We start from the raw sequence: 27,580 nt of genomic DNA, 5'->3' as shown, positions 1-27,580 counted from the left end.
GAACAATTTGGTACGCCGTCTCAAAAGCTATGTGATCCTTTTCACACAAGGTGAGCGCGGAGAGGGCACAGTTCTGAGGGTCCTTCATGGCACACTGCAATGCAAGTGTCCGGGCACTGCTGGCCAGCTTCTCCTGCTGGTGGCAGTCCAGGTGGAGGCGGACGATGGTGCTGTTGGACATCACGGTGGTCGCAACTATACTTGTGGCCTCAGTGGGAGTAAAGAGGGTAAACCAGCTCTGCATGATGCTGTCCAGGGCATAAACACCTTCAAGGAACACAGAGAAGCCCTATTACTGACGAGGAGGCTGCCCAGAGGTCTTGCCTTATTTCCACCTAATAATCAATGCTTATATGGTTAACCAGCACAGGACGTGAGCTAGGCCAGAGAATCCTGTAAGGTAATGTGCCTGGGAGCAACCTTTTAGAATAAGGTTATTATAGACTGTTATTCAGTGAAATGCCTGAAAGGAACATGAACTTCCTGAACATGAACTTCCTGTAATAAACTTCCTCGGTAGTTGGTATTTGGACTGCGCCGCTTTGCCATTTCAGAAAATGGCTTTCTGCTAATGAGTTCTAGTTCACTGGGCCCTCCTGTCAGTTACCCGCTACAGAATCTGAGTCATAAGTAACTACGACTCTCACCAAAATACAGACTTTTTATGTGGTATGTGTGTTTGTAACTTTAAAGTATACACAATACAAAATGATTAAGACACACAAAGAAACAGAAAAATGTGACCCATCATCAAGAGAAAAGAGTCAACAGAAGCAGATCTACAGGTGACTCAGATGTTAGAAATAACTGACAAGATCTTTATAAAATAACCATTCTAAGTGCAGAGATCCAATATGCCTGAGCCGTAGGAAAAACCTAATTGTGAGTGATTTAAAGAGTAGGTATGAAAATCTCACAGAGAAGTTAGGTATATACCTTGGTACAGGATTAGGGAAGCTGTAGAGCAGTTCTTCGACTGGTATTATCTTTGTACTGCTTCACTGAAGCATCACTTCAACAACTTAACAATATAATTTTTATATTAAGACCAATTTCCCTTTTCCCAAAGTAACAAACCATTAAAAGTAATAAAAGAAAAAAAGCAAGAATGATTTTACAGTATCTAAAAACTGAAGAGGTAGCGTCCTCTCAGTAAAAGTGTGTACCCTTTTTTGATGCAAACATGAAGGGAGACAGACAATTTAACCAACATTTATTAAAGGCAACCACCATTTGTTTTTTGTTGGCACTCCTACTAGAAATGTAGTTTTCTTTGGTACCAATTTACTGCTAGAGAGAGGAAACAGCTGGTTGACAGTCTCACCAAATGCAGATTACGGGCAACCAGGAGGAACTTCCTATGAATAGCTTCCACATACCTGAAGGCTCACCTAAACCACACCCGGTAATCATTTATCTGCTGGATACGATGACATATGCCCCCGGACAATAAAGAAAAGTCTCAGCACAACTAGAGAGCTTCATATTATTTTCACTAAAATGGCCTGACCCACTAACCCACAGTATCAAGTTAGTTTCAAAGCCGGTTTCCAATCTACTAAGGATTCACTCTAGAACTCTTTAATATAAAATTATAAACCTGATTTTCACAAAAAGTTACCAAAAGCACCTTAAGAGTGACAGAACAGCAAAAAAAAGTATTTACTCAGTGACTCAGTCAATATTAAACAAGTCTGATACCCCACAAATGTGATAGTTTGGAAGAAGAACAATGCAGGTATGCATAACTAAAGGTTGGAGGCAAGGGCTAGAAGGAGCAAGAAGCCTTGGAGAATTCAAGGTAAAAAGAGAAACACATTTTTATATTTGTTTAATGACGAGTTAAATCCAACCATGAGGCACCTGGGAAAGCTCCTCCTCCAGAGTTTACCTACCCACTTCAGTAGCACATGTTACCAGCCACCTCACCATCTCCCGTCGTCGCCAATTTAAGGTTGACAGTGTCATTCGCATAACCTGTAAAGACAAGATAACTCCACAGTGTTTCGGAAGATCAACTGACGTCAACGCAAAAGGAAACAATTCATCCCAAGGCATAAACTACGAGGAATATTCCCTACTACCAGAAGGATGAAGAGCCATATTTAGAGCAAAGTTCTGCATATCATTTTGAATTCGTTCGTGGCTCCCCAGCCTAGGAGACAGAAGGCCTGCATTCTACTTCAGGGGGGCTGAGTGACCAGATGCAGCATCCTGGGCAAGGTGCTCAATTAATCACTTTGTCATCTGCAAAATGAGAGGGCCAGATTGCAGTATCAAGCACAGTCCAGGCCCTCTCCTTCTCAGCTTTGACAAATTCCATGGTTCTAGATTTTTGAGGCTTCTCAAGAACTTAATTCTGAGTAGGAACCCCTCAGTTGGCAAAGAGGTATTTTAGAATAACCATTAACCGATAACCTTCGATCTCTGGTTGCTCTTTTTCCTGGTGATCATGAAGATAACTCAGGGGTTTGGAAAGCAATCATTTTTGGCATCAATTGATTTTTTCACTTTCTAATAAGATCCCCAAATAAAATTATCCGTCTCTTCCTGCTTCCCCCACTCAGAACATCTGGGACATAACATGCCTAAAGCCTCAGAAAGGTGTTGTGGGATTCCTTCTTGGGTTCTAGAAAGAATAAGGCAGGGACTAAGTTCTCAGTAATCTGCCATTTATTTAAAAAAAGCCTGCCAGAATTCCAAATAACCAGAAAGTTCGTTAATGGTTCTTTCTGTATCAAACCTCTAAGAGGCAATAATAACAAATATAAGCCAACTAGCACCAATTCATTTTTTTTTTTTTTTTAAGATTTTATTTATTTATTTGACAGAGAGATCACAAGCAGGCAGAGAGGCAGGCAGAGAGAGAGGAGGAAGCAGGCTCCCCTAGAGAGCAGAGAGCCCGATGCGGGGCTCGATCTCAGGACTCTGAGATCATGACCTGAGCCGAAGGCAGCGGCTTAACCCACTGAGCCACCCAGGCGCCCCACCAATTCATTTTTAAAAAGAAACTTCTGAAGTGTCATTGTATAGCTTAAATGCAATCCCCTATACTCTCTGCTTGTACAGTACCGTATAGGGGAAGTGTGCTTTCCCTATATAATCTAATTCTCAAACTCTATTAATCATCATAAGGAGAATCCATAACTAAAAAACATCTTATCAGGGCATTCTATTCCCCATACTTAAGGTAATTAGATAACAATTTCTTTCACCATTTTTAATGATGATTTTTTTAAAAAGCAAATGTTAAAAGAGAATTCCTTAGAAAAGTCAACATATAAACTTTCCAGTTCCTGGGTTTATACAGTAATTTTTTAAAGAAACTATAAGGAAGCAAACATCTATCTGTATGACTAACTCAAAATGTCCTTGGTAAAACGTCTAAGCAGGTCTCGGGAAAGGTGAAACTGGACCCTGGCCCAATCACTCCTTTATCTACTATTTTAAGGGTTATAAAAAGGAGCTAGACGTGCCCATCTATTATGAAAATGCAAACAACAAGAAAAAAATCATACTTCCTCTACAACTTTAACCTCAACAACCAATTCTTTAGAGTACACGATAGTTTCACTTAAGTCTCTTACTAGCGATAATCTCCTCCATTCGCTAAAGGAGAAACTAAGGCTAGAATTCAGAAAATGACCCCTTTTTTTTGAAGGACAAAAACAGGGCTTCTAGATGTACAGCCGCTGCACCCGAGCAGCAGTCTGGTTCGACTGGGAGCGCCCCCAGAATCTAACAGCTCTGTGCACGGAGTCGTCACAGGGTTGTACTCAACTACCCAGCTGGAAACAAGCAGAGCTGGCGCCTTTATTTAGCCATCCCTGGGGCCCCCGCAATGACCACCAGCCGTGTACCTGCAGGCCCAGTTCCAGAGACACTTTCAAAAGAGTGATGTCTGGCAAGCTGTCCATGAGAGTTGCTATTTTAAATGCATCTTGGGCAAGCTTGAAGATGTGGGATGAGGAGTGAATGTTTTTCTGAATGGATTCTAATACTGTTTCCAGCCTCCGAACATCGCCTGCAACAAGGGAAAACCAAACCAAACCAAACATCAAACAACCATAACACACACACACACACACACACACACACACAGGAGGGAAAAAAAGGAAACAAAACAAAACAAAACATAAAGCACAAGTTAATTTACCTGAAATGTTCACATGTGGCACAAATGTTACAACAACTAAGGGTCCCAGAGTTACTGAAATGCCTAAGAATTGCGGTTTCACAAAAAAGATACACCAAGACACACCCTTCACGACTAAAAGCACGTATTAACCAGAACTAACATGAGACAGCAAGAAGCCCTCCTAGTTCCTATTACAAATTTTTGGTGAATATTTCTGGGAGGGAAAAAAAAAAAATGTAACCTAACATTTTAATCTGCTTCTGAACCTGAACCACCATTTCCATGGCATAGTAACTAACCCTAAACTCCACCAGCACCAAGTTTAATGATGCAATTAAAAGAGGAAAGTGTCAGGCTCGAGTAAGTAGCACCTGTTCCTCCTCCTAAGTTAACATCTAAGGAAGAGGATCCCCTACAACTGGACATTGGCACCACTACCGACAATTTAACAGAAAACATGATCCTTCAAAAAAAGAAAAAAGGCAAACACAATAATCATGAGGTGTCAGGACAATCCAGTACCTTTGGCTGCAGTCAGCATGGTGGATGCCAGCTCACACTGCTGGGATTCTATGTGGCTTAGCGTGAACCAGCGAGGATACCGGTTGGGAACGACTGATGCAATATGGTGTGGGCGGGTGAGATCTCCCGTCGGAGCAGTAGATTCCAATACTAGTAACCTGTAATGAGAAGACAAGACAGTTGGTTCCTAGTTATTCCTTGTCCAACCCCTTGGCCACAAGACCTGATCAGAAGGCAGATGAGTGGGTAGATGGTGGGAGAAACTGTTCAGGTCCTGGGTGCAGGAAGAGCTGGTACAGCTACGCTCTGCTACCTGGATGCCAAAGACATCTTGTTAATTGCTCAGTACTCAAACCTAAGAGATTTCTCTTCTTTAGCATCATTCAAGAAATGTAATATTCAAGAAAATTAAGATATGAACATTGAGAAAATCTGAAACACAAAACTTGATGTGCATCTACTGTAAAATTTTTGAATCTTATCACACTCTTGAAAAAGTAAAAGTCAACAGAAACTCATAGGCAAGTGAACATTTAAGACTGAGATTACAACAGTCAGGGAACAGTGGATAGCTGAAATGGATAAGCTAGCTCATTAAAACACAAAATAAGGGAGAAGTTAAACAAAAATAACCTCCTTTCCATAGATTCATATTTCCTGCAGAGTTAGTTCCTTTTAATTTCAGGAATTTATAGTTCGAATACGTTGCATCAATCCTATCAAGAGATGATGAATGCCAATGATCCAAGTATTTGTCCTTTGACAGCCTTGCACAAATTCAGTGTGATCTCTGATTTCAATCAATCTATCTTTGATTAAGAATATGTCGGCAAATAAAGAACAATTACTGAAAACAGCACATGCTTAGTGATCTCTTCCAAACAGAAGTACTGAAGAGATTAGCAGAGTAGCTACAACTGCAGTGATTCCTTCACAATCACCAGAACACTAACATTGACTCAAGTATACCAGTGTTAGGGAATAAGAGCTAAGGACCAACAGGAATTAACAGGGTCAGGGTGTGATGCTGGCCTTGGGGTCCCGCCCAAGAGCAGTTACTGTTCTGGCAGGCCAAATGCCTCACTTTCTTTTCCTTTCATCTAGGGACAAAGAGATGTTAGCATTAAGGGGTAGCAAGGTAGGAAATTAATAAGAATTTTGGTGGAGTTACTTTAACTTTTCAAAAAACCCAGAATGTTCCTATGTTCACCAGCAAATCTTTCCAGAGTTGCTGTAGAGTAAACTAGTCAACAGCCCTGAAAAGATGAGAAAATGAGTGCTAAAAACATCTTTTTCCAGCTCCCCCACCCTTCTACCACTTCCAGAAAGACTAAGAAGCAAGTAGACTACATGTCTCTTTTCTTGCCTGTTTCCCTGGTGCCTTAAGATGCTCTAGTAGGTCCTACTACCTCCCTTCCACAGCAGCGCTTTAACAGAAGTAGTGGCAAGTAGAAGAAAAGAGGTAGAAAATAATCCCCCCCTCCCACTAGTATCCTCCATAAACAAACTGCCTTGGCAGCAACCAAGGACAAACATAAATGAGTTTCTGAGTGTTAGGAAAGCAAGTCTTTTCACCTGACAGATCCCTTCCCATAAGCCAGAATCACAGAGAAACCTTATCACATTTTACCCTTCAACTTCACAGCGGTCATAGCAATAGCATCTGGTGGCAACATAACATTAGCATTCTTCTCTTTGCAGCAGGAGCAAAATTCTCAAGATTTAAGAAGTATAGAGCTGAGCATCTGTCTTCGTCTGACAACTTCTATTTCAGCTTCCAAAAATGGGAATAGGGACTTATTTACAAAGCTGTGCTCTAAAATAAAAACCAAGGGGCATAAGGTAATTTAGTGGGTGTGTTTGGGGGGTGATTTTTACTTATGTTAGTTATTAATTAAAAACAGATGAGAATTTCACAAGGTTTCTCTGATAGGTTAATGAGATTTATTTCATGGTGCCAAGGGAAGAATGCCAAGTTAAAGGATGTAAGCTTCAATACACACTGACACACACACAGGTACACATACACGTACACACACACACACAAACACACACACACCCAGGCACTGCATAAAAAAGAGGCCCCCTGAAAAATAAAACCTATCTTCATACAGACAAGAATTTCTTTTGAATCCCCTACATTGGTTACAGACAGAGAATCTTTCATGAAAAGATTCTATAGGATGGGATCAAACTATTCTCCAACACCTCAAGCTCTTGAGTGTGTACACAGTTTGTCTTTGGTGACTATAACTGGGTCTAGTGTGCACTTTCACAAAGGAGTGTTTTAATTTAAAAAAATAAAACAAAATCTCAAGTTTTAAGAAAGGTGGATATGCCTTTCAGAGCCTTAAGGTTTAATAGGCAACATATAAGACTGAAAAATACAATCCTAAATTCATTAAAAAGCATTCACCTAGATAAATTTATGATCAAAATATTTGGTGAACAGACTTTAAAAAGGAAAGTGAAACAGAAAGGTCAGTGGCAGAGAACAACATAATCCAATTATTACTACTGTAAAGGAAGGGCTGGAAGCAGTCAGAGCGAGGAGAGCAGGTCCTGGAAGATGCCTAACAGGAAAGCCTTCAACCCGAGCCACAGCCCCATCTTTCCTCATCCTCCAGTTGAGCACAGAGGTATTTCAGTGGTACTATGGCCTTCCCGCGCTAATGATGGCATGTGGAATTAACGCAGGTGGGAGAGGCTCCCTCAGTTATTACATTCAGACAAGTATACTTATTATTTACCACTGTTCCAAAAAATCTAACTTTTTCAAAACAATCAACTATCCAGGAAGCTTTCAACCAGTGCTCCCTTATCGTTAAGCTTGGCCTAAAATTGTTCTCTAACTCCCAAATGCTAGCTTCCAGAGAAATAAGGAAAAAGCCACCGAGAGCACAAGTACGAAGCAGTCTGGGTTACAATTCTTCCTTTACTGTAAAACAAAACCCAAACAAACCAACAAACCACCATCACAACAATCCAAGAAGCATGGCTTCTTTAGCTTTTCTGCTGCCTACAAGAAATACGAATGAACGAGAAGTCAGTGAACAGCCTTTTTTCCCCGTGGGGAATCTGGATCGCCTCTGCCCAGCCGGGCTGTGAATACGTACCGCATCGCTCTCAGTGCAATTTTGTATGCCAATTCAGCATCATGAGGTAGGAGAGAGGTGAAGAGATACTTGGCAAATGTGTGCATTGGAACGCTCTCCCGATGGATTATTTCGCCTAAACCACTATATGGTCCGGCTGTGGGAAGAGAGCATACACATTTTACATTCCTAAAAAAGGAACTAATAAGACTTCTTGTAAAGTATATTTTCATAAAATTTTTATGTAAAGTTATAACATATACAAACTAATCTAGTTAAGAATGTAATCAAAGTGACATAGTAGAAAGAAATACAATTCTTAGTCAAAAATGATTCTACAGGGTATAGTATCCAATATCAAATTCACTTCAGGAACAGTCCCCCAACTAACAATACCATAGCTAAAATGAGACTCATAGAACTAGGGGGCAGAGCTTTTTCACATTATAACTGCTTCAGAGAAAGAAACCCTCTGAAGCATACAAAATCTCACGGAATTCAAGAAACACCCTTTCTCAATGTGGAACATCTGAGCATCTGGACTTTCAAATGCACAGATGACTCTGCAGATGAACTCTGGAAGCTGCCCCTGGACCCAATCAGTCTTATGGGCACAGACAAGCCAGGTTGCCAGAAAAGAGTACTCTGCCTCAGGGGAGGAATCTGAATCACAAATCCCAATACAAAGACTTTAAACACTGTTGCTCCTAATAAGCAGAAATAGATATTAATTCTCAGGAAGTGATTAATAATAAAAGAATAGTCAGTAACACATTTGATACTCACCATAGGCATAAGAAAAAAAAAAGTTAAAGTAACTGGAAATCTACCACTTTGGGGGCTCCAAAAGACCAATTTCAAAAGCAAAATTACATTTAAGCTGTCAAAATTCATTTCTTAGTAGTTATGACAGGTATGGTGGCAGAGCTAACTTCCCCTGTGTGCTCTCTGAATGCTGTCCCTAAGAAAGGTGATACTGAATTTTAAAATACATTTTGAAAGGAAACCACAGTGGTTAGTTCAACTACTTTCCACTTAAGTACTTTGAGGTTTAGTTACTGTAAAGTGTTTAATAAATTAGTTTCCATGTCACCTTTGGGTAACATCTGTTTCATGATTTCTAGAATTATGAACCATGACACTACTGCTCAAAGGACATAATACATTTGTTTTCCATGAGACAAATCAGTCTGGCAAAGAGTTTAGAATGCAAGAAACGGCAGTTCAGAAGAAATGGTGAGAGGAGTTACTGAATGGGGCACTGGGTAGGAGCATGACACATTCTAGATCATTTTAACAGAGATTATATTAACATTTCTTATTTTATTGTTTAGTATTCTTAACTGCTCATTAAGTATTTTGAAAATTATATTTTCATAAAATCTTATTTTTTACCTAGGCAAACTAAAATCCATCCTAGATTTCTAATTTTACTAAATCTATTACCCTTCTTCTTGTCGTTTAAGACATTCAAAAACGTTTTAGTGACCCAAAAGTCTTCAAAAGTTGATACAGCATTATAGCTCTGCCTTTAGCCAACTTTTTAAATTATTATTATTATGGACTGAATGTTTATATTCCCCACCCCAATTCATATGATGAAGACCCAACTCCTAAAGTGACTGTACTTGGAGATAGGGCCTTTACACAGAGGTAATGAACAGGTTACTTGAGTTCACAGGGTGTGGCCCTGATCCAACAGGATTAGTAGCCTTACAAGAACAGACATCAGAGAGCTCTCTTGCTCTCTCTCCCCCTTTGCCTTGGGAGGGCACAAGAAGAAGACAGACATTTATAGGAAGAGAGGGCTCACCAGAAATTTAACTGATATGCACTTTGACCCTGGACTTCCCAGCCTCCAGAACTATGAGAAATTTCTATTGTTTAAGCCACCCACTGCTGCAGTATTTTGTGATGCCAGCTTGGGCAGACTAAAACACTAACTCTTATTTTACTGAAGGCCTCATTGCAAGGCCTCTTATTTTACTGAAGGCCTCATAGCAAACTTGCAGATTATCCACTTCATTTCTCCTCCATTTCCTTTCAGTGTTTCCCTTAAATCATCAAGTTACCTTTTCATGCTATGCAAAACAAACAAACACACAAACCAACCAACCCAGGATGCATAATCAACACTTATTGTTATGATACCTTCCAACCAGAAACATATTTAGTCAGGTATCACAGAATTATTTATAGATTAATAATGACTGTAATCCCTGAACTCCCAGAAATGCTTTACCAATATACTAATTGATCCAATATGCCAGTATCTTACTGTGGTCAAGAGTGATTAACACACAGCAACAATATAGGGTCACTGCTTTTTCTTTTTCAGAAAACATTAGCATCTTGTATTTCAGAATAGTTAGTGTCTGCTCCCTGTTTTGCCCCTGAAATTTCCAGAGTGTAAAAACACGAAGAACTTGGTGCCCCAGTGCAGTCAACTCAGTCAGGGAGTGCTTATTTTCGGGAGTTTATAGAAATGGTCCCTCAGCTTCCCCTTGGAACTGCTTCCTGCCCTGCACCACCCACTTTCTACAACCCTAGCAGGATTCAGGAAAGGAAAAGAAAAGAGGTTATGATGAGTCAAAGAGCACTCCATATAAGCCACAGTTCTTTAGAAAAAATGTCTAACAGGGAGAGATGCACTAACCAAAAACTAAGAAAAAGTTTTAAAATATTCACGAATAATGAACATGGAGACATTCGAAAAGGCAAATGATAAACAGGTATCAGACACCATCAACTCTAAAAAGCACACATACTCTTCCTATCCTTCAGTATAACAGAAATCAAAAGTTGTTTACTAAGAGCCGGTGAGAGCATTAAGAATTTGTGGCTAATGATAGTGCTTATATCAAAAGGAATTATATAGGAGGAAACTAAAACAGTAACGAAAGAATGAAGATCACTTGAAATTTGCCAAGAAAGGCTTTCTTTATCTTTAGAAGAAAAAAAAGTTAAGGTGAGGGCTTCAAAAAATGAATATCAGAAATTTTACCAAAATCAAACATGACATTAAGAACATTTTTCCTTTAATTTTTTAATTTTGTTTTAAGAACATCTTCCCCTTAAAATACACTTCTAAAACATACAAATGTGTAATACATTTGATGAAAATGTTTTCTTTCAAAGAGATCTTTAGCTCTGGACAAATAAAAGAGGTTGTGAAATGTTACTTTCTCTAAATCCCTTCCCCATATTGCAACCGTTCGGAATATAAGATTAAGACACCACACTTTATTAACCTATCAATCACAGAGAATCCCATAATACTAACACCGACATACTGAAGAGACAGAAGCAATTTTACCAATTAGGCATCACCTAAATTTGTGTTAAAGCTTAGGCTATTATACTCATTACACTTACTCTTTTCCGGAAAAAAAAACAAAAACAGAGACAAAACAAAACACTTTTTAAAAATAACGCTAACCAAAATTTCTTAAGCCATTTAGCTCTTGACCTTATAAAAGGAAGAAAATTAGACTTTGCCTTGGAGATTCCATGAAACTTTGAACTTGGTGAATCTATGCCTAATTAATTCTCTGAAATTAATTAGTACAGTGGAAATTCATTCCTGCAGCTTCCAGTACTTTGCTAGCATGTGCAAATGACATATTCAAAACCCAGATGTCATGTAACAGCCCTAATAATGCTTCAGAGGAATGCCAAGAAGTTTCCATTTCATTCAATTGATCAAGCAAATAGGTACATGGCTACCAGCAACAACCCACTAAATATCAAACTTGCATTTATCTGAGTAACAGTGCAGACTAAATGACAACAGTCCTTTTCAAAGTTTGTGGCATTAAATGGGGCTCATTTCTAATAGGCTGTCTTACACGACCACTAAAATCAAATGACACACATCTGAACATCTATACCTTTGGACTAAGTGGTATTATTTTTTGGATAGTAAACATTCCTATGACACTCAGAGAGTATACCATCAGAATAACTACCATACTGAATCCATTCAGGCAATAGTTCCAACATAAGAAAGCTTCACGCCTTAATAAAATTGGCAGAACAAGTGGAAAACTTCTTTATCACACTACCTTCTAATAGGAAGACTGCTTGCTTGCGAAAAATTTTCACCAGTGTGTCATCCAATTCAATTTCCTGAAGCTTGGAAATGAGCTGCTCCTCATTCCGGCAAACCTTCTCTTGTGTGTACAACCCATCAGGCATGATACGCTGCTGTCCCAGCCCGACCAGGGCTACTTCCACAGCTAATGTTAAATAGGATTCCCCTTCCTCTAAGAATTTGTGTGCAGGGAGATGTTGGTATTCCAGAGACTTGCACTGTCCCATATTCTCTGTAAAATGTCACAAATGAAATCAAAGTTCAGATACAATACTTTTGCAGGTACTGATAGGTACGAATATTTATTTTACCCAGTACTGAAACATGAATTATTTGAGAACAAGGTAACAGTTTTCTAGGATCCTTTAAAACATGACCACGAATGACAAGATATGTATGTTTTGGGGGAATAGACTATTACAAAATTTTTCTCCCAGTGAAAATGAATCACCAAAAACCCCTACAAATCTAAGAAGAAATAGTAAGAATACTTAAGAGTGAAAAAAGACTTTAAACAAGAGCAAAATTACATAATGACTACAATAGTTACCAACTCTTTAAAGCATGGCATTAAAAAAAGTTTCCAAACTGTTATCACAATGTTGAAATTTAATGAGAAAAATAGAGAACACAACAAAGTAACCCAGTTTCAAGGTCCTTTCTGTTACCAAAGAGCCATCAGTTACCAAAAGAGGAAGGATTCTTTGGACATTCTCTTATCTCTGTTGAAGTATTTCTCTTAGAAATGTTAACAAACTTCAACCAGCAAACTCCCAGGGAAAGGGATCAGAGTCATACCTTTCACAGTCCTGACAGAGTTTGGGGCACCAATAACCCATGAAGGCAAACACCACAGAAAAAATTATGGAGGCGCAATATAATTAACCCTCTGAGTTCACCTGGGCATGAAAGCAGCTGAGGGACAACCCTTCCTGCCTCCCACACCTCTGTCCACAGCCCATGCGCAGTCATTTTAGAGATGATGCTTAAGTCTCATGAGGCAGAGAGAAATTTCAAAACACTGCTTTAGAGGAATGTGTGATGTCAAACACTTTTAATGACATTAGATAGTTCTCTTAAAGTAGACTACAACCTATTTAAGTGACCAGTAACTTCTAATACAGACAAATTTCTAGTTCTAAATGCTAGGATACACATCTTTATTTTAAATCATGATGCTGGAAAACAGTGATAAATGCAGATAATTCTTAGATGCAGAATCACTGGCTAGAAGAAAATAAGTATCTTTAAGATTATTTATTTATTTGAGACAGAGGGAGTGAGTTAGAGAGAAAGCATGAGCAGGGGAAAGGGTAGAGGAAAAGCAGGCTCCAACTGAGCAGGGAGCTGGATGCAGGGTTCCATGCCAGGACCTTGGGATCAGGATCTGAGCTAAAGGCAGACACTTAATCAACCGGGCTACGCAGGTGCTCAATATCTTTAGATTATTATCTTTTTTAACTTTTAAAAAAGATTTTATTTATTTATTTGACAGAGATCACAAGTAGGCAGAGAGGCAGGCAGAGAGAGGGGGGAGAAGCAGGCTCCTTGCTGAGCAGAGAGCCCGGTGAGAGGCTTGATCCCAGGACCCTGAGATCATGACCTGAGCCGAAGGCAGAGGCTTAACCCACTGAGCCACCCAGGCACCCCAGTATCTTTAAGGTTCTTAACACACGCTGCCAACTGTCAATTCCAAGACTTTACCCGTTTGTAAAGCCTTCCACAAAAGCACGCTTTCCTTGCTCTCTTGCTAACTGTAAGTACTAACCCTATGGATTCATTAAACAAATTGTGACCAAAACAATGACCAATGACACTCAGGCTAAGAGAGAAAAGCACATGAGGGAGAGAATGCCACTAGTGTTACCTGTAAAATCGGAGAACCCAGAGAAGTTTTCATCATCAATTCGGCAGGCTTCCATGAGGCTGCTGAAAAGAGTGCCCACAGGGTCCAGGGGGTGTCCGACCCAGCCTTCAAGATTGGTTATTGAGGTGATGCTTTTATGGGGTAGCTCTGTGTAAGAAAAGGGAATTGAGAGATGGAAACAAGTAGAGGAAGAGAGGCTTTACCACTTAATAGTGGCATCCTAACAAATTAGTTAGGATGAATTCAATTGGCAATTCCTCTTTAACTAAAAAGAACAAGGATATACATAATCCCGAACATGTTACCTACTTTGTGTTCATAGAGGTTATCTGTAAATCGGTATAAATGGTGCCAACTTTCTAGGACAGTCCCCGAACATCAATTCATGTGTCCAAGGTACTGGGTGAACATTACTACTTATACTATTAAATGATGTTGCATGAGGACAAATGAGTTCCAAATTTTCACCTGAGAAGCGAGGAACAACTCTCCTTACTTTCCCAAGAGTGGCATTAGAGAAGATTTTGAAGTCCCCCTGGAATGATCACTGGCTAATTATATTAAGAAGATTACCCTCAGAGTCCATGTTCAGTGGGTCATCTACACTGAAGACTAGAGGGGAGTGGTAACCTGGGTCCAACTTGGACCCTTCTATGGATATCATTAAACTACTCTCCTTGCATCTACGAAGGCCTCATTATCACGGCTCTGTATGCCATTTAAGAGAGGCCCTTTGCCACAAAGGAGAACTATAGCAGAAAGTAACATATAATTTAGAAGAAATGTATCCTTTTTCATTTTCTTCACAGAATGGTAGCACTTTCAAGTTCTTAAGTTAAATTACAGAGTTCTGAGAAAAAAAGCTGTAAATATTTTAAGATATGTTCCTTGTAAAGAATGCAGTATTTTACATCCAAATGTTTACTAAAGTAATAAATAACAGTAGCTCCTTCTTAAAGGAAAATATAATGAAATCTATATACAATATAAAATATCCAAGACAAAAACTGGCTTTTTACAAATTGCTAAAGAACCATTCCATGAATCCAATATTCCTTTAGAAGTCTTCTGGTTTTGGACTATCAACTATCAGTACATAAAAATGAAGAATTGCCTGGTACAAAGTATTAAAATTTAAAGGTTGGGTCCTATATTCCTTGAAAGGGTCTTTCCCTTTGGTTTCTGTCACTGGCTTTCATATACAAAACCAGTATGAAAAAAGAAAACATGAGTATTACTCTCAGAACAACAAAATATGTATGTTTAATGGAGGGCGGGGGGAGGAAACGTTTGTGTGTATGTGTAAAGGCATGTGATATAAGGAAGCATCGTACTTACAGAAATAAATCTATTTTCAAGTGATGGAAATGAGAGAGAAAATTTTATAAAGTATTTCCTCTATTTTCCTTCCACACAAAAATAAGTGAAAACAACACGGAAATAAGGGAAATTAATTTTTAAAAAGGAGAACAATTTTTTTTCAGAATCAAGAAACTAAGTGAACTAAGACAGAGAAAGACAAATACCACATGATCTCTCCTATATGTGGAATCTGAAAAAAAAGAGCCAAGCTCCGAGACACAGAGAACAGACTGGTAGTTGCCAGAGGCAGGGGTGGATATGAGTGAAAGCGGAAAAGGTAAAAACTTGCACTTATACGATGAGCAAATCACGGCGATGTAATAAGGTATAGCATGACAACTATAGTTAATAATACTGCGTTACATATATGAAAGTTGCTAAGAGTAAATCTCAAAAGTTCTTGTCGTAAGAAAAAAATGTGTAACTCTTTATGGTGACAGATACTAACTAGACTTACTGTGGTGATCATTTTTATATCGAATCATTATATTGTATAACTGAGCTAATATGATTTTATGTCAATTATATCTCAACAACAATAAAACCTGACATATAACGCCAAATAGTACTGAAAATGTATAAGGTATATATTTACTTATCTTGACCACATAGCAAATAAATATCATGGCAATTTGGAATTATAACAGCCAATGAAAAACCTATTCTTTAAATATGGACCCCCAAAAAGAGAGAGAAAATACAGGTATAGAGATGCAATCATATTAATAACTTAAGAATAGTCTGAAATAAGTTTTCACTGCTCACAGGATAAAAAGGAGAAATGGGTCTAAGAGTGGTTTCAAAGATAATTAAAAGAGTCTAACTTAACATATATTCTAACTTACCTACACAAACATTTTTACACTTTCCATTTCTTAGATATTGCAACATTTTTATTAAATTCATTTTAACAACACTTCTAACACAAGCTTATAATATGATATTTTAATCTAATAACCATCATAACCTAGCTTTAATTTTACAGTATAAAAAGTACCTCACTCTCTCTTAGCCTGAAAATTACTTACTATCCTTCATACTATACAGAAGTAGATAGCTTCTGGCTACAGACTGTTTAGTGTTTGGGAAGAGGAGGCTGTTTCAAAAAAATTTCCAAAGGTCCAAGCAATATATTTTGCAAACACATCTGGTAATCAGTTACGTTACAAAGAATATGAAGGAATGGACAAAATAGTGATCACTAAGGATATTACATTCCAATTCCATTTAAGCTCCCCTTTTTTGGTGTAAATTTTTAACTCTAAAAAATTTTCCTTCATCATATAAATGATAATGTTAGTTCACATTTATAATAAGTCCGAAATAGATTTAATATTAATTAAATTAATAAATACAACCTTATTAAAGGTTGTAACAAAAGCTCACTTTAACCTTCAGCTTATTTCAACAACTTTTGATAAATTTTTGCTGTATCCTTGGTGTGTGCATAATCACAATAGGATTAAAAACCAAAACATGACTCAAAAAATCCCCCAGCAACTAAAGTATCTCTCCAAATAAGAAATAAAACTCCAGATTGAAAAAACAAACCTAATCAAAGAAACATAAAAAGATTTATACCTATAGAAGGAACAAGAAGTGCATTGATTAATCAGAAAAAGCATATAGACGATTTTTTCTGGTCGGGGCCTTATGCACGTTAATGTAACTCTCTGTAATTGCTATTGCTCAGCAATACTTATTTAAAAATTTAAAAGATTAATAGTAAACTAAAATAAAGTGAACTTAAAATGTGTTGTCAGTCGGCAGCTCATCAAACTGTTATTTACAGAATTTTAAAAATCCAGGAGTTTTGATCACTTAAAATAAAGACCATATCCTGAAGTGCAAATTGATAACAGGTAAAAAGTTTTAGAGGCTTACACACTGTGCCAGGCTCTTTTAAGAGCATCATAGGAATTAACTAGTTTAATTTTCTCAACAACTCTTAAGAGACAGGTCTTCTACTAAGCCCTAGTCCACAGATGAGGAATCTAAATCACAGGAGCTCAAGTCACTGCCTAAGGTCTCCCAGCTAAGACCTACAACTAGGATTCAAACACAGACAGTCTGCCCCCAGACTCCTCACTGTTAGAATTAAAACGCACTTTCACTAAAGAAGACATATGGCCAACCAGCATTTTCAGTAATTCAGACACACTAAATAATTACTTGGGGAAAAAAAAGATTTTTAAAAAAATCATGTAATTTTTAAAATTAATCACTTATTTTTTTTTTAATTAACTAACCCAAGAAATGTTTTTAAAAGTCTTATTTCTTACAACATTCAACCAGGAAAAATGTGCCTAAAATTTCTCACAGACCAGCTATTAAATATTCCCAATGAGTGGCAGGAAATGTCATCTTCATTGCTCTAATTTCAGAAGCATTCTCACTCAAGAGAGGACAAAATCTAGTCACGTCATCACCAAGAATCCCATTCCAATGAAAACAAACTCCTTCCCATTCACCTTTTTTTTGAGTTCGGAACATTTCCAACTGCTTCTGTTGCTGTCGTCTTAACGTGTTAACAATAGCTATTGCTAATCTCAGTGCTTCTCTGGGGTACCCATGAGAACGTAACGCATCCACTCTTGCACAAGCTGTAGGAACATGTTCTAAAACAAAAAGTTAAGGGGAGAAAGTTGCCATCGTCAGATATATCTACAAAAACAGCACTTAAACAGTAAGAGGTTTCCCCCCAAAATACTATTCAAAAGACACAAGAAACGATTTCTGAACTTGGATTTGAATGAAACACTCAGCTCCTACTGCCAAGCATTCATCCATCTCCCACTGAATCCTTTGACTCTCCACCTCCCACTCCAATAATGCTATAGAAACGAAACAAAGAAGTAAGTCATGGAAATGTCTTTCCGGTTTGGCCACTTACCATGCCAGAGGGGCCACCCGCGGGAGTCAAAGAGGGAGTTTTCAGTGTCGTCATGGTAACAGTAGTTGGTGTATAGGTCACTGCTGATAATGTGCTGCAAGTGGCTATCCTGCCAGTGGAGATCGCACGCCTCGATGGCTCGGGTGAACACTGTCCGATGTGGCCTGTTCGACGAATCTGTTTGTTCCACAATTCAGAAAGCCATGTCAGCTACTATGCACGTGTGAATCCATCAGTCATACCATTCTGTGGCCAGATGTTCATGAACACACCCACACACACTGTCCTGCACCCCCTAAGCAGAAGGATGAAGGAGGAATACTCTCACGTCCTAAGTACTAGGAGGCAAGTCAGCCCAAAGAGCCACCATCCACACACTTGTTTTTATCAAACACTCACACTCTGCAGCCATCAAAGCTAAGGTTAAAGGCATCCTGCAAAAAGAAGTGTCAAGTCTAGTTTCCATGCCAAATACACTCGGAGGAGGCACTCGGCACAAAAATCACATGAAAACTCACTGCTCCCCACTTCTGAGGTGCTGTGGTGGGCTGCCCTGATGGGATCAACAGCTCTCACAAACACTATGCAAGAGATGTGACACCAGCCATGGAACCTTTCAGGAAGATGCAAACAGCCTTTAAAGATATGCAGAAGGGTTGTGCTTTTGGTTGTATTTTTTAACTATATTGTGCGGTTTTGCACAATTAAAACTATTATGCTTCTTGGGATATAATAATTAAATGCCACTTTATATCCCAAAGGGCATAAATGCATATATTTAACATTTCACAAAGCCACACAACATAGCTACAAAACAAACCAGCGCACTTACCTTGCCCCTACAGGCTGCCTCCTGACTCCTGTGCAGGTTCCATGACTGGTGTGATGTCCCCAGCATAGTGTATGCTGGGGCATCACAAAAGAGCAGAAGCATACACTCCGAAGAGGATTCAAGTTTCAGGACCTGACGGAGAAAAGAAATGTTTGGGGAATAAAGAATATTCTCATCCCAACTCCTGGGAATACTCAGTCCCTCTGGATAACATGGTTCAAATTCTGTAATTGCAATCCACCCCGTGGGTCCCCGCTCCAGACTTACCTTCAACTGCGGCACAAACCATAGCGAGTCTCAACTGAAAATCAGGGTAACAAACTATGCTTATGTATGTGTATTTTAGTTAGCTCAAGTATCAGCCCTCACTGTACTGAGACTTAACTCGGTGAGAAGCAAACTGCAGCTTTGGCTAAGCAAAGACAAAGAGGGACTCTTGAAAACCGAAACACAGCCAAATTGAGAACTCTGAGAACTCATCTAGCACAACTCCCCTATTGTGCTGATTGAGCCGAAAACCAAGAGAAGTGACGGGATTGGCAAGGTCACACGGCCAGGCCAATGGCAGTCAAGATCAAAACCCAAATATCCACACTCTGAATTCAGGAATTTCAGCTGTTGTGCAAGGCTTCTGAGGGGTCTTTAACAGAGAGACACATTACCTCAGCTTGGTATCAGGTCAACTTAGGTATCTGTATTTGAATGTGAAACATATCAAAATGTATGATGACATAATTTGAGAGGCATAATACTGACGGTATCTGATACAGCCCTGCTGCACAGATGCTCACCTTGCAAACAGGAAGAAGGGACCCCATATTTAAGGGCCTCTGAACCTATCAGGGATTTTTGCTGAGCAAGATAGAGATAGTGCGATCCAACAAATAATTGGCCCCGTGACCTCTGTCATTTGGTTAAATATTCCTAAGTCCAAATTTTATACATTTTAAGTGGCTCTGTCATTTCACTTTTTTAATTTAGCTCTAATCATAGAAACAGAATTTAAAACTAGAAGGAGACTTAAAAAAGCAACTTAGTATTCTGCATGTATTAAAAAATTAAGAGTTCTACTTCTCAATTGGCTTACTGTAGTATCAATAATAAAATTAAGTTGTAGAGTATGACTCAATTTTAAAAAAAAAACTCAACTTTTCACATATTTGCATGTGACTGTATGAGCAAAGAGAAAAAGTACAGGAACACACCCCACTTTTAATACCAGTTAGCTATAAAAGACCAATAAAAACCATTCTAACAAAAAAGGCTAAGTATTCTGGCTCCTCTACACAGAAAACAAAAAAAGAAAGAAAAAGCTAAATACTAATGAAATGAAACTGCAAAATATAAAGTCTTAGTAACATGGGAAATAAAATAAAGACTGTGTACATAGACAATGACTACAAAAATAAAATTTGTTCAATATCAAAATTATGGCCACTTTTTACCTTACATGTCTAGTTTTTTTTTTTTAATTTTTGCAACAAGATGGAAAAAAGACATAGATTACCTTAACGAAATTTTCAAAATGACAAATACACAATTTATAAACAAATTTTAAATATAAAGTACATATAACATTACTACATGCTGATTAAAGAAAATCTGGGATTTTCAGAAAAGTAAAAAGGGGAAAACTATTCGCTCTATTATCAAAAAATTAAAATAAAAAAACTGGCTATCATCTGGTACATTAAAAAAAAAACCCTACTCTTTCAAAGAGTGTGGATTTTAATGTTATTAATTAATTTTAACAAATAATCTTAGCTAAGACAAGGCCCAAGTCCCCCTTCACATTCACTCCTGCATGGCAGCATATCCAACTCTGCCCATAGGTTGGGTCCTGCACACGCTCCACCCGGCTGCAGTGGCGCGGCTGCTGGGCTCTGCCGGCTACCTCGCTCTGCCGGCTACCGCAGACTCTCCCCTGCGCTCCAACAGAGGTGCTACAGGCTGAACATCAGCATCCCTCTGTACAGACGTCTCTTCTGACAACCCCCCCCCCCCCAGGAGGATGTGGATATTCTGCTAAAAACAGGAACCCTGTGCCATTATGCCCAACAGCGAGAAACAATTGCCCTAAATAGAAACTAGATTCTGACTTCATGTGCCTGGACCAAACCATACATGAAATGAACTGTTTCATCTGCAGGTTGGACCATTTCTTAAAGGCTCTCTGAAGTCCATGGAATATTTCTGTTCCTCAAAGTGACCAAATGTAAAGTAAAATAGTAAACTATAAAATGTTAGGCTGGCAGTGCCAAAAAAGTAGATGGGGAGTGAAACAGAGAGACCTCAAAATATAATTAAGTAAAAGGAGATTAAAGTGGTTATCTATGTAGATACAGGCACGCCCTTCCCTAACAATGGAAGAAAATAAATGCTGAATTGTTAAATTTTGAAAATTCTAAGCTTGTGGGGGGAAAAAATGGAGTATACTTATATTCTTTGAAGTTATTAAACAAAATAATCATGGGCAATAAAGGTATGATAGATTTCAAATACTAAATTCCCAAGGCAAATATCTCTAGACAAAGCAAAGCCAGATCTTTTCTAAGTCCTAAAACTTCTTTTTGATTGGACAAGTCCCTGTGGAGTCATACATCTCATTTTCTTTGTAGAGACTAAAAGCACTATTTTAACATTCATAGTCAACACAATGTCTAGCTCTTTCTAGTAGAACCAACTCCATATAGGGTCAGCACATACAGAATGACAATCTCGATTCTGGATCCTTCCAGGGTCATTTAACTACTACCATACATCGATCATAACTTTAAAGTCTGTCAAATCCTCCTCACCCCAAAATTTTGTGCAGCAGGAGCACAAAAATCACACAAAAATAGTGACATGAATTAATGAAGGAAATTTTTATTTGTAAAACTTAATTGAGGACTTGGTTCTGAAAGAAAAAAAAATAGTACAATAGCTGGAAAGGAAAATGAGGCCAAGGAAGGATTTGGGATTTTTTTGCAGATGAGAGGAACATCATTGATCTAAATGGATGGATCCAACAGAAAAGGAGAAGCTGAAAAAACAGCATAGAAATGAGACACACAGGCCCTTCAGAGGACATATGGAAATGTCTGAAAACATCTCTTAATTGTCCCAAAGATTGGAGGGCACTATTAGCTTACAGCAGGTAGGGAAAAGTATGCTAGACAATCCTTTACAATAAAGAATTTTCCTACTTCAAATGCCAACAGCATCCTATGACCCTCCAGCTCAGTCATAAATGTTTATTTGCTATATATTAAAACTAACAATTTTTAACTGATGAAATTACACAGTAACCCCAATATGAATTGGGTTGCACCAACAGAGATAAAAACACAGTTTCTCAAGCCTCTCAATATTTTGTTTTACAAGGTAATGTATTATCACCCTATTCCATGGTTTTTAAAATTATTTCCCAAACTAAATAATTACTAAGGAATTTTAACACATACTAATACATAAAAGTATAGTACCTGTCTGTATTCTGATAATATGAAAAAACACACACAAAGGAATCAGGTAAAAATGAAAAATGCATACATTCATGTTCAAAACATGAAGTCCTTAAATTATTTTAAGTCTAGCAGGCAAAATAATTTTCCCACATATATTATAAGTCACAATTAGAAGCATATATACACACTCAGGTGGACACAAAGTGAACAGAATATTACTGTGGACTCACCTTGGTTGGCATTTGCACCCTGAGGCAAAGCATTGGTTAAGTTGGGTAATTCACTGCCATGATTTCCATCTTCCCATGGACAGACATCAACACTGTTCCACTTTTTCAGCTGTTTTAACCAACTGGCCTTTTGTTCCAACTTGCAGTGGGGGTTTAAAACTATACACATCCACAGAGCACCTAATTTAAAGGGAGAAAGGGAAGTGAATTTCAAAAATTATAAAAATTTCCAATTCTAATTACCAATGTCACATTTTAAATGCTTTCAAAATGGACTCAGGTCTGCTGTTTTTATAACTCAATTCTCTCCTTAATCCAAGACATAAATCTCATACAGAGTGTAATGGAAGAACAACAGAGCTCAAATTTGAACCAAATATCCAAACACTATTACACATAAAGATGAAAGATGATTTCAAATGCTAACTGTAATCACCTTCCTACTTATGTGACATTTTGGACAAAAATACCAATAAAGAATAAAACCCTACAGTCTAATTTGCCACTTTAATTTACAAACGAATAGTTTTTATATATTAATTCTGGAACAAACCACGCTAAATGGTTCTTTGATGCAATAATTAAATTTCCCTTTTTACAATAAAATCATAAAGATATATAATAGGCCCAAACAATTTCCTAGTTTTATAAGCTGTCTAAACTTTATGATATTTTTAAATTAGTATGCATATCTATATACTAATATGCATATTTATATATCAAAAGATCTTTAAAATTCACTTAGACATACCTCCCTAAATGATTTAACCAGAAACTGAACTTATTGTAAGTGAAATCACTAAATTTATGTCTTTATGTGAATGAAATTAAATAGTCATCAAAATTTCACTTGTTTTTCAAAGGAAAAGCTATAATGAATTTAGAAGGGATAACTCATAATTTGAATTAAGTACTGATAAAATTTACTATTCTTTTCTACATTCTTCAGAGATAGCTAATTAAATAATTGTTTCACAAGTTCTAAAACTTTAAGTTTTACTTTACTAATTTCAACACAAGACAGATTCTATTATTTCAAACCCATTTCTTTTTCTTTGAACAGGTATGTGTATCTGTATCTATTTTAATCAACTATGTTAGCTGAGTGAATAACAAAGGTAGAAATGAGCAGCTTGTTTAGTCCAAAAGAGATGCTTTACATTCTTCCACATTTAAAATTGGCAAGTTTTCCAAGTGAACATCAATAGATAAATGGATAAAGATGTGGTATGCACACATACACAGTACAGAATATTATTCAGCCATTAAAAATGAAGCCTCTATTTCTAACAATGATGGAACTAGACAGTACAAATGCTAAGTAACATAAGTCAGTCAGAGAAAGACAAATACCATATGATTTCACTCATATGTGGAATTTAAGAAACAAAACAAATGAACAAAGGAAAGAAGGAGAGGAAGAAACAAACCAAGAAAAGAGACTTTTAACTACAAAGAACAAACTAATGGTTCCCAGAGGGAAGTGGGTAGGGGGATGGGTAAAATAGGTGATAGGGATTAAAGAGTACACTTATAATGATGAGCAGAGTAATGTATAGAATTGTTGAATCACTATATTGAACACCTGAAACTAACATAACACTGTATGCTAACTATATTGGAATTAAAATTAAAAACTTAATAAAATTAGCAAGCTTCTTCAATTGCAGAATCTGATATTTTAAATATCAAATAACCTTTACCAACAGAAAATAAAAATGGCTACAACCTATTTAAGCCGCAGATATTTAAATACTGCATTTCTATATTTTCAATTGGCATTTTTAAATGCCAATTAAAAACAAAATATGATCAGTTAAAATGAAATAAACCCACTATAGCTTATCTCTCCCCCAAGAAAACAGAAAGCAGCAACCTGAGTACTCTATAAAGTAAATAAAAGCAAGCAGACTGGAGAAATAAAACTTTAAGAAGTAAGCCACATCACACTGATTTCCTGTTACATTTTCCCCCTCTACTATCTCCTGGCATGGGCAGATTAGCTCCATTTGGCGAACTCTGTAGAGGGTACATACAGTAAAACTTAAGAAAAATTTCATCTAGTTGGTGAGATAACTGGGAAAAGTGGCCCTCCTCACACTGAGGAGTTGGAGCCAGGTAGATCCCTAGATACTATGTACCAACAGGTCTAAGTCTAGTGCACCAGAAAGACCAAAAGCAGCAGATCAAAGCTTTGAAAACTATGGATATGTCACCCAAATCAGATGAAATGGAAGTTAAGTATGAATCTACCCTGGTTATTGACTGTATGCTTTAAAAAAACAAAACAATGCTCCAGAGGACTTTAATAAGACCCAGACTCTTAGGGGACACCTGGGTGGCTCAGGTGGTTAAGCATCTGCCTTTGGCTCAGGTCACGATCCCAGGGTCCTGGGACTGGGTCCTGCATCGCATGGGGCTCCCTGCTCAACAGGAAGCCTGCTGCTGCTTCTCCCACTCCCCCTGTTTGTGTTCTCACTCTCTGCCTGTCAAATAAATAAATAAAATCTTAAAAAAAAACAAGAAGATCATCTAGGCCTTCACAACACAGTATTCAAAATGTCCGGCATCCAAAATAACTTGGCTTATAAAGAAACAGGGAAATGTGATCAATTCTCAAGGGAAAAAAAACAATCAGCAGATGCCAACTAAGAAGAACCAGATGTTAGAATTATCAGTCAGAGATTTTATAGCAACTATTTTAACTATACTCCATGAGATGAAGGTAAACACTAATGAAAGGAGTAAAACACCAACTATTAAAAGAACCAACTAGAAAGTTCAGAAGTGAAAAAAAATTATCTGGAATAAAAAATTTACTGGATGGGATCAATGGCAAAAGGGATATGAGAGAGGGAGAAGTTAGTGAATGTGAAGATAGTAATGATCTCATCTGAAGAACAGAGAAAATCTTAGACAAGTGGGAAAACATCAGAAGATATAACACTTGTGTCACTGGAGCCCCAGAAGATGAGACACAGATACAGAAAAATGTGGAAGAAAGGACTGCAAACTTCCAAATTTGGAAAAATTATGAATTTTACAGAATCAAGAGGCGCAGCCAACCACAAAAAGGGTAAACTCAAAGAAAGCCATGCCCAACATCTCATAATCAAATCACTAAAACCAAACCTAGATTAAAAAAATCTTGAGGGGCGCCTGGGTGGCTCAGTGGGTTAAGCCTCTGCCTTGGGCTCAGGTCATGATCCCAGGGTCCTGGGATCGAGCCCCATTTCCGGCTTTCTGCTCAGCGGGGAGCCTGCTTCTCTGCCTACTTGTGGTCTCTCTTTCTCTCTGTCAAATAAATAAATAAAATCTTTTTAAAAAATTAAAAAAATAAAAATAACTCTTGAAAGCAAAGACTAAAACACCATATATGGAAGAACAACTCAAATAATTTGGGATTTCTCATCAGAAATCACAGATAAGGACAGTGGAACAGCATCTTCAAAGTGTTGAAAGAAACTGAAGTGTCAACACAAAATTCTATATCCAACAAAAATATTGCTCAGGAACGGTGGTGAAATAAAGTTATCCTCACATCAAGAAAAACTAAGCATTTGTTGCCAGAGACTTGTTCTGGAAGAAATGTTAAAGGAAGTACTTCAGGCTAAAGAAAAATAATACCAGAGTGAACTGGGAAATACAGGAATAAAAGAAGAGCAATAGAAATGATACATACCTGACTACATATAACAAGCTGCTTTTGTCCTTTTAAGTTGTTTAAAATAAATGTGAGTATTGAAAGCAGCAATTTGGACACTGCCTTGTGGCATTTTAAATGTATGAAGATGTGATACACATAAAAACTGTAACATATTAAAGGGAGAGTAAAGGGACCTATACGATTGTTAAAACTCTACAGTCTACTTAAAATGTATTTAGAGTGGCAAAATATAAACTCAAAGTAGACTGGTTAAGGTTAAGTATGTTTATTATAATACCAAAACCATTAAAACTATACAAAGAGACACAAACAAAAAAGACAACAGATTAAATGAAATACTAAAAAAGGTTAGAACAATCCAAAGAAGAGGAGAAAGCAGGGAAGAAAGAACAAAGGAATAAAAACAGAGAGGATAATAAACAGAAAACAAGTACTAAATGGTAGACTTAAATTCAACTACATCAATAATTACATTAAATGTAAATGATCTAAACATACAAATTTAAAAAGATAAAATCAGATTAAAAAGCAAGACTCAACTTTATGCTATGTACAAGTAAGCTATTTTAAATGTAATAACATAGAGGGATTAAATGGAAAAGGACAGAAAAAGATATAGTATGTAACCACTTTCAAAATAAAGCTGGTGGCCATATTAATATCAAACAAAGTAGATTTCAGAACAAGAAATACCTCAGATAAGGTGAGACATAATAGGATAAAAGGGTCAGTTCTCTAAAAACACAGGAGGATCCCAAATGAATAAAGCTAAATCTAACACTAAGATTTCAAAATACATGAAGTATTTAGCTTAAAGCTTAAAGGAGAAATAGAAAAATTCATAATTATATTTAGAAACTTTAATACTCCTTTTTCATTAATGAAACAAGTAGATAGAAAATTAGCAAGGATGAATACCTAAATACTATCAACCAATTTAAGCCTCAATGACATTTACAGAACATTCATTCTACCTATTACTAGAAAAAACAAAACAAAACACTTCTCTTTTTAAAATGCACAAAGAATATTCACCAACGTAGTCTGTATTCTAGACCATAAAACAACTTTGACAAATTTGAAAGAACTGAAAACATACAAAATATATTCTCTGATTTAACAGAATTAAACCAGAAATCAATAACAGTAAGTAAGATATTTGGAAAATTCCCTAAATAACACTTATTTATAAATAACTCGTGACTAAAAGAGGAAGTGACAAGAAAAATTAGAAAATACTCTGTACTGAATGAAAACACAAATAAAATACATCAAAATCTGTGATCAACAGCTAAAACGAGTTTAGAGGGAAATGTATAGTATTAAATACTTCCAGTAGAAAAGAAAAGCAATAATCTAGACATCCACCTTAAGAAACTAGAAAGAGAAAGAAATCAAAGCCAGCAAACAGAAGGAAGGAAATAACAGATCA

General features: G+C 37.3%; 1 protein-coding gene across 1 annotated transcript in view; it reads right to left on the bottom strand.

Moving 5' to 3' along the window:
- The window catches only part of LOC111156906 (zinc finger SWIM-type containing 6), a gene marked incomplete at its 5' end in the record, with an annotated part of 192,982 nt that overhangs the window by 778 nt on the left and 164,624 nt on the right, over positions 1–27,580 (bottom strand). The window contains 10 exons of the mRNA XM_022518037.1: positions 1–267; positions 1,896–1,977; positions 3,861–4,024; positions 4,661–4,818; positions 7,777–7,912; positions 11,820–12,080; positions 13,716–13,862; positions 17,549–17,695; positions 17,971–18,147; positions 22,482–22,661. The exon at positions 1–267 is cut by the window's left edge and continues 778 nt beyond it. Of these exons, the coding sequence (XP_022373745.1) occupies positions 1–267; positions 1,896–1,977; positions 3,861–4,024; positions 4,661–4,818; positions 7,777–7,912; positions 11,820–12,080; positions 13,716–13,862; positions 17,549–17,695; positions 17,971–18,147; positions 22,482–22,661 (1,719 nt within the window). The remainder of the gene's footprint in view (positions 268–1,895; positions 1,978–3,860; positions 4,025–4,660; positions 4,819–7,776; positions 7,913–11,819; positions 12,081–13,715; positions 13,863–17,548; positions 17,696–17,970; positions 18,148–22,481; positions 22,662–27,580) is intronic.

This window comes from Enhydra lutris, unplaced genomic scaffold (genome assembly GCF_002288905.1).
Source record: "Enhydra lutris kenyoni isolate GAN:26980312 unplaced genomic scaffold, ASM228890v2 scaffoldscaffold50, whole genome shotgun sequence".
NCBI classification, from domain to species: Eukaryota; Metazoa; Chordata; class Mammalia; order Carnivora; family Mustelidae; genus Enhydra; species Enhydra lutris.
Note: the sequence above shows the minus strand (reverse complement) of the source record. Positions and strands in the feature narration are given on the sequence as shown.